The 8,357-nt window shown below is 38.1% G+C and overlaps 1 protein-coding gene across 1 annotated transcript; it reads left to right on the forward strand.

The window, feature by feature from the left end:
- Positions 1-393: 393 nt before the first annotated feature.
- Positions 394-1,500, forward strand: LOC122403775. The gene has a single exon (XM_043407507.1). It carries the CDS (start codon positions 394-396, stop codon positions 1,498-1,500), a length of 1,107 nt encoding a protein of 368 aa, XP_043263442.1.
- The last annotated feature ends 6,857 nt before the right edge of the window (positions 1,501-8,357 follow it).

Here is an 8,357-nt window from a genome sequence, read left to right on the forward strand (position 1 = left end):
ATTCCACTTAATTTTCCAACATTTATAACTTTATACTAATGAAAATGATCCCAATACTTTTGAGAATCTCGACACTTTCGAGAATCTCGATACTTTCAGGAATCCCGATACTTTCGAGAATCTCGATACATTTAGGAATCCCGATACTTTCGGGAATCCCGAAATTTTCGGGATCCCGTCCCGACCCGACTCGACCTCTTCTCGACCTGTCCCGACCATCGGGTTCCCGATATTTCGGGTTCTCGCACACCTCTACTACCAGCCCATAGGCAATAGAGAGATTGTATTATACATAAATTTTTCGGGGGAGCGAGTTCGGAAAATCAAATGCATAACATTTTTACGGTGCGCATGAAAAGTATCGACGGGGACTATGCCTGTAATTTCCAAGCCATGGATCAGCGTGTCATTTGCGAAGATATTGCACGCATTGAAAAGGCAGATTGGTTTAAAGAGCTAGAGCGTAAAAATATTTCTTTATCTGATTTATGTTCGACAGAGGAAAGCGGCGATGACTCGATTGCCCTTTTAATAGGCGCAGATATTTTCGGTAAGCTCTTAACGGGAAATAAGTTCGATTTGGCGAACGGACTCACTGCTCTAGAAACCAAGTTGGGCTGGACAATTTCAGGCAAAGTCCCGGCGAACGAGCGAAAGGACGCTGGAAGCACAGCCGTCTCAATGTTTATGTCAGAAGCGAAAATATCCGAACTGTGGAGTTTAGACGTTTTAGGCATAAGAGATCCAATCGAAAAATCTGATAGGTTTTTAAGAGAACAAATAGTAAAAGACCATTTTTTGAAAACGGTTCGATTTCAAGAGAACGGCCGTTATTCGATATATTTACCGTGGATGGAAGGCCACGCCCCTTTGTCGGATAATTTCAATTTAGCGAAAACAAGAGTAGAAAAAACCGCGAGGAAATTAAAAATCGAAAAATCGTTTGATAACTATACCAAAGTGTTTGAAGAATGGCGCGATGAAGAAATCATAGAGTTAGTATCGAAAGTTGAATTGAACATGATATCGCATTATTTACCTAATCGCCCGGTTATAAAAGTGGGGAGTACAACGGAAATACGACCGATTTTTGACGCTTCCGCTGCCGAGAAGGGCAAACCCTCGTTGAATAACTGTCTTGAGAAGGGACCTAATCTCATTGAGTTAATTCCAGCCGCTTTGCTTAGATTCCGGGAACACGAAATTGCACTTTTGGCAGACATTCGGAAAGCCTTTTTGCAAATCGAAATTAATAAGAAAGATAGAGATTTTTTGAGATTTCTGTGGTTTGAAGACGGAGAACTTAAGTCATTCCGGCATAGACGGGTCGTTTTTGGCCTCACTTGTAGCCCGTTCTTGTTAGGAGCCGTGCTTGAATTGCATCTGTCAAACGTCTTGCAAAATATAACAAATAGGAAATGGTCAAGGGAGACAATTGGAAAATTGGCCAAGTCATTTTACGTAGATAATTGTCTTACAAGTGTCAGATCGTCGGAATAGTTAGATTTGTTTATATCAACAGCAAAAGAAGTTATGAAAAAAGGAAGTCTTGACTTACGAGGGTGGGAGTATACCCACGACTTTAGCGAAAAACAAACGACTTTAGTGCTCGGTCTTTTATTTAATAAAACACACGATACTCTTTCGATTAACCCAGCAGTTTTGGAAAAATCTAATGTAGGCCTAATTAGTAAAAGAGCGATTTTATCTATGGCGCACCGAGTGTTTGACCCAATGGGATTTACTTCCCCAGTAACATTGTTACCTAAATTATTATTAAAAGAGTTATGGAAAATCAAGACGGAATTGGATTCACCGGTCGATAGCGAAACTCAGCAGAAGTTCATTAATTGGCTTGAACAATTATGTTATTTGAAGGAGATAGCTATCCCTCGAAAACTCGGCACTGGAGACGTTTCTCTCCACACGTTTTGCGATGCGAGCCAAGTTGCGTATGCCACGGTATCATTTTTACGCGTAGAAAATGAAAAGGGTGTCGAACTGCGTTTCATAGCGGCAAAAACAAGGATAGCTCCAGAGAAAGCGACTATTCCACGCTAAGAGCTTTTGGCTGCTTCAATCGGGAGCCGACAAACGCGCGAAATTATAGAGGCTCTAGAATACGATAAGGTACCGGTCTTTTATTGGTCTGATTCGACGACAGTATTAGCTTGGCTGAATCGAGATAGTCAATGGGGTGTTTTCGTTTGGAATCGTGTTCGTGAGATTCGAAATCTGTCAAAGTCCGGAAAGTGGCGATATGTGTCAGGAGAAATGAACCCTGCGGACCTTCCCTCACGTGGTTGTCGTGCGAAGGAACTGCTCGACTCTCGCTGGTGGGAAGGGCCTGACTGGCTCCGCGGAGATCAAAATAGCTGGCCGGAGTCAGCAGAGGATTTTGATGAAAAAGAAATTCAAAGGGAATTAAGAAAGTCAATTCAACAAGCTATGTTTAGTAAGGAAAGTCAAACAGATATGAAGATAGTAGAGCGGTTTTCCTCTTACACTAAACTAATCAGATTTTTCGCCATAATGTTAAGATTTGTTAATTTTAAGCGCAATATTTATACGGATAGAGGCAAGAGATTAGCGTACCAAGAAGTTCACCGAGCGGAGGTAAAATATTTGAAATTCGTGCAATGAAAAACGTTTCAATTAAAGAAAGATCCTCGTTTGGCAAAATTGCAAGTTTTTCTACACACTGATGACCTTATACGCTTGAAAACAAAGATTTCGGAGCGTGATGATCATTTTTCATTTTTATATCCTATTGTTTTAGATTATAAGGATAAGGTAGTCGAATTGTTGATCCGAGAGACACATGAAAATATGTGTCATGCAGGTGTACAAAGCGTGATGTGTCAACTGCGAGAAAGATTCTGGATCTTAAAAGCAAGAAAAACGATTCGGACTGTCATAGAGAAGTGCGTCACATGTAAGCGATTCGGCGCTAAGGCAATGCAGGTAGATCCAGCCCCCCTGCCACTACAACGTGTTAGGGATGCTGCAGTGTTTGAGATAACGGGAGTTGATTTTGCCGGGCCATTGTTTTTACGCGGACGGCAGAAGGCTTGGATCTGCTTGTATACCTGTGCAGTGTATCGGGCGGTACACCTTGAACTCGTGACATCCTTGTCGACACTAGAATTTTTGGGCAGCTTTCGTCGTTTTATTGGACGTCGCGGAAGGCCTGTTATTATGTACAGCGATAATGGGTCAAATTTTGTAGGCGCGAACAATTTACTTGAGGACGTGAACTGGGATACCATTTCTCAGTATAGCTGCGCACAACGTATCGAGTGGCGATTTAATCCACCTACCGCCGCGTGGTGGGGTGGATGATGGGAGCGACTAATAGGCATGCTTAAGAATATTTTGCGGAAAGTTTTAGGAAAATCATGCCTCACGTATGAGGAGATGTGTACGGTGTTATGCGATTGTGAAAACACTTTGAATTCTCGCCCTTTGACGTACCTCTCCGACAAAACGAATGACTTAAAACCACTGACACCAGCTATGTTTTTACGCGATGTAAAAGAGTCAGAAACACCCGATCTTGATATAATTAATCAAGTTGATCTCAAGTCTAGGTACAAGTATAAGCAAGAATTAATGGGACACTTAAGACGTCGTTTTCGCAAGGAATATCTAAGCCAACTTGTAATGAAAACTCGCACTAAAGAATCACGTGAACTTAAGAAGGGTGATGTCGTTCTCGTAGGCGATGCCAACCGTAAGCGGCTAGATTGGCCTTTGGCCCGTATTGAAGAGCTGATCGAAGGTAGGGACAACAAATGTCGGGTAGCTGTTGTGAAAATGAGCACAGGAAAATTCAAGCGACCGGTGCAACGCATGTACGCTTGAAATTTCTGAGTATATGGACGACAGTAATGATATTCGAGAAAAGTTGAAAACGAAGGTCAAATGTGAAGCTGTCAAAGAGAAATCGGTTTGAAGTGAGATGAATGAAAATTGCGCTGGTACGGAGAATAGAACACGAAGCGGGCGTATCGTGAAAAAACCAGACCGGTATCAATCTTGAACATCTGTAGCACGGAAAGAATGGTGTGTTGAGTCAAGGACTCAAGGTGGGAGGATGTGAAAAATGCATAGATATGGGTAATCGCGTTCCTTTATTTTTTGGCAACGCCGCTGCGGGCCCTTCCCCCCGGCGAGACGAGAGGCCTCGGCCGTGGCGATGGGCAGTTGGAGAATCGAAGCCGACGTGTTACAGGCAAATAAATAAAGTGTTTTTCTCCTCAAATAACGGCTGTTTTTCCCCCTGTGGTTACCTATCGCCGACCGCGGTCCTATTTTAAACAACCTCACATAAATAAGATTCCTAAAGATTGTAACACGAAGACAATTAAAGCTGCTATCGAAACATGGACGTACATCAACGACAATCACTGGCTCCATATTCACTATTATTTGGAACCTACAAAACAATCAAAGAAGAACATAAGTCACTATGTACCGCCAATTAGCATACTTACAAGTGACTGTTGTTTCGTTGACATGAACAATATAAAAATTAACTCGCTTCAATTAAAACCAATAAAACTGACAAATATAGATTTATCCGACTTTAAGTACACTAATAAAAAACTAAATGAATTCGATCAAATTCTAACTAATAGATTGAAGGAGCCATTTATTATTACACACACACGATGGTATACTATTGCATTAGGAATAGTGGTTGCCATATTATTTATTATCATGTGTGTAAACTGCTGCCGCTGGTGCAACTGCTTCAAGATTCTGCGCCGATGTTTTTGTTTCACGAAGAATCCAAACAATGGAGAGACCATACCGCCAGTGATCAAGAATTTTATAAATTGCAATTTTGATTCAGACATTCGTAGCGAATACCGAGAGACATCAAGGGATGTAGTCACATACGACCCCAGCAGAGAAGCAGCACGTATCAACAGAACAAGACAATTCTCTGATGAAGAGGAAAACGTACAAGACTGTACTCGCCCAGCTCTGGCAAGGAGTAGTATTTCAACGGAAAAAAATTTCAGAGTAAAAACACGCAAAAGTACTACTCCAATTTAACATACTTAATAAACTTTTGCCTTATATAATAGTGTTTTAGGTTACGTAATATCCAATTCAAATTTTTGTATTAAATTCTAGTTATAAATACTGAATCCTAAATTCTAAATATTAAATTTTAAGTTCTAAACATTAAATTCTAAATCCAAAATCCTAAATACTAAATTCTAACTACTGACTATTAAATTATTGGGTTAATCAATTTTTCTATGGGGAAAGGAAACTACTATTAAGTTAGACATAAGTTTCAATTTTCATGTTTTCTACTATTTTCTACTATTTTATTAGAATTCTATATTCTATATTGCCACTTGTATTACTCGCTGTTTCAAGTAATCCGTATAGTTAAGTAATTAAATGTTATTTTAAGAAATTTTTTTTGATTAATTTATAAGCGATTATTTTAACTCTTAACAAACATTGTATTATAGTAACACGCAACTCTATGCTGCGAATTTTAGATGTAGTTTGTAAATTGAATCCTACGTATTCAATTTTTTTTTGGTGGGGAAGGTGTTGGAAGACCAGTCCTCTGTTTACTATCTGTATCTATCCTGAGTCACAATACCCTGCCGTCAAATAGCCAAATTCCGCAAAAACATCTTAGTCAGCGTGCTGCGCTGACTAAATCGCTCAAAGTACAATTTCGTGCAAAGATCATCTTCCATCACCTCCGTCGCTAAGAGCTCGCCCTTCCCCATCGATTTACCAGGATATAGAATATATGAGCCGCTCAATGCACACATCGATTAACTCCACTTTTTGAAAAATCTTAAATTTAAGTGTCAAAGCCCTTGGTATAGTCATAACTTTTTATATTTATAATAACTTTCCTGAATAATAAAGATTAGCACCGTTAAATGGCAAATTTTTTTGGCCATTGAATAATAAGTAATTTATTTCAGAAGCCATTTCGATTAACTCCATACTCTAATGTAAATCGTTTCAGTAACGCTGTATCTGTTCTGGCCGTGCATCGACGCTTATTTGTTTTTAAACAGCCGAAGATGCTCTCTCCCTCTCAATAATATTCGTAACAAAATCGCATCGGTAAACAGATAAAAAGAAGCACAATGCAAACGGTAGTTAGTATAGCAGTGATCTCGCACGCTGAATGTTACTGTGTACTTCTTAGTCTTTTCAACATTACTCCCAGATTGTTTTTAAAGAAATAAATATTATACCGTTATAATCAAGATGAGTGAGACTAATAATGTGAGTGAGGAAAGCAGTGATGATTCTTCAATACGATTTATCAACAGAAAGTCTGGTCCAAGAAGACGTTTATCGTTTTCCTCGGATTCATCGGATTGCAACAGTACAAACCCAACAAACACATTGATTGGGAGGAAAAGAAGTCGTAATCCTGTTAAATGGATACGAAATTTACAAAAGCATAACAGGATAAAAGGTTTGGCATACAGGAATAGGGGAGGAAAATTAATAACTGCAAAAACATTTGTCGATATACAATGCAGATGCCGTCAAAATTGCAATCAAAAAATTATTTCGGATGAGAGAGAGGCTGCCATGAAAGAATTTTATAGTTTACATAGTCAACTTGACCAAAATATTTTCTTAAGAGGTTGTATCAAAGTTAACGAAATAAAAAGAAGGCGCCCTACGAATGAAACTAAAGAACGAAGATCACATTCGTTTACATATTACTTTCGAAAAGAGAGACTTGATATTCCCGTTTGTAAAAAATATTTTAGAGACACTTATCAGGTGAGTGACGGGCGGATATACGATTGTTGTTCTAAAGAACAAGTTACATCTTTGGTTGATAAGCGCAAAGGCCGCGTTGCAAGCAATAAAATAGATGATACAAATGTTATAAAGCGTATAAAGTCATTTCCAGCCTACAGTAGTCACTACACCAGAGCTCATAATCCAAGACGACAATATTTAAATCCTGACTTAAATATTAAGAAGATGTATGAACTATACGTCACAGAATGTGAAAAGGAAAACGTAGCACCAGTGAAAGAAAAATATTACTATAATGTGTTCTCTACAAAATTTAATTTACATTTTAAACAACCATCAAAGGATACGTGTCAAACTTGTGATGCTTTTCAAATAAAAATTCAATCTTCAGACGATGAGGGAATTAAGATGGCAAAAATTGAAAAGGAAACTCACTTAGAAGAGGCTGAACGTGCTCGCAGTCAAATGGCTGCCGATCGAATGGCAACATCGGAAAAATTGTTCGTATTTTCTTTTGACTTGGAAAAAGCTTTAGCCTTTCCCAAGTTGACCACATCCGTAGCTTATTATAAGCGAAATTTATATGTTTATAATTTTGGATGTCATGAATTCAATAAAAATATAAGCCACATGTTTGTTTGGCCAGAAACTGAAGGATCTCGTGGATCTCAAGAAATTTCATCTTGTCTAATAAAGTACATAAAGACTTACGCTGCAAACTTCGAAAAAATAATAACATATTCGGATTCGTGTACCGGGCAAAACAGAAATATTAAAACCGTCTTAAGTTTATTGAAACTTGTTCAAAGCACGGAAATCAAAGCTGAATCAATTGACATGAAATTTTTGGTAAGTGGACACAGCTATTTGCCCAATGACTCAGATTTTGCCATTATTGAGTCATGTGCGAAAAAAAATCAAAACATTTTTTCACCAGATGATTGGTACCATATAATCAAAACATGTAAAAAGAAAGCGCCATTTCATCTAATCCAAATGACTCACCAAGATTTTTTGTCAACAAAACCTTTAGAACAGTCTATCATTAACAGAAAAGTAACCGCCACAGGGCTTCCACTAAATTGGCTTAAAATACGCTGGATAAAGTTAGAAAGGTCCAAACCCTATCTCATACAATTCAAATGTGACTATAATGAAGATACAGAATTTCAAGCCATTAATATAAGAAAATCTTTAGTGGGTAGACCGCAAAGTTTGAAAAATATAGATCAGCCTTTATTATATCCTAAAGGTAGAACTGTGACAAAGGAAAAATGGAGAGACATGATGGACCTGCTAAAATTCATTCCTCCTGTTAAACACGATTACTATAAGAACTTGTCAACAAATCGAAATGACGAATCCTCGCATACAGCTGATGAAGAAGACATTATTTATAATATTGCTGAATCATCCCAAAGAATAATGCCGCTAACATAAAGCTGCTATGAATTAATTACAAAAATTATATTATAACCGAACTGCCAACATTCATTTTTATGGAAAAGCTGTGATAAAAATGTATAATAACCAACTTTTTCTGTAATAAAAAACTTAAAAATGCAAAGACTAAATTTAACTTT

Source organism: Colletes gigas, unplaced genomic scaffold, assembly GCF_013123115.1.
Source record: "Colletes gigas isolate AHSC1104 unplaced genomic scaffold, ASM1312311v1 Colletes_gigas_Sc00073, whole genome shotgun sequence".
Taxonomy (NCBI): Eukaryota; Metazoa; Arthropoda; class Insecta; order Hymenoptera; family Colletidae; genus Colletes; species Colletes gigas.

Bases quoted from the DNA above. Each gene is read 5' to 3' on its own strand.
- LOC122403775 (XM_043407507.1), top strand. From the start codon at position 394: ATGGATCAGCGTGTCATTTGCGAAGATATTGCACGCATTGAAAAGGCA.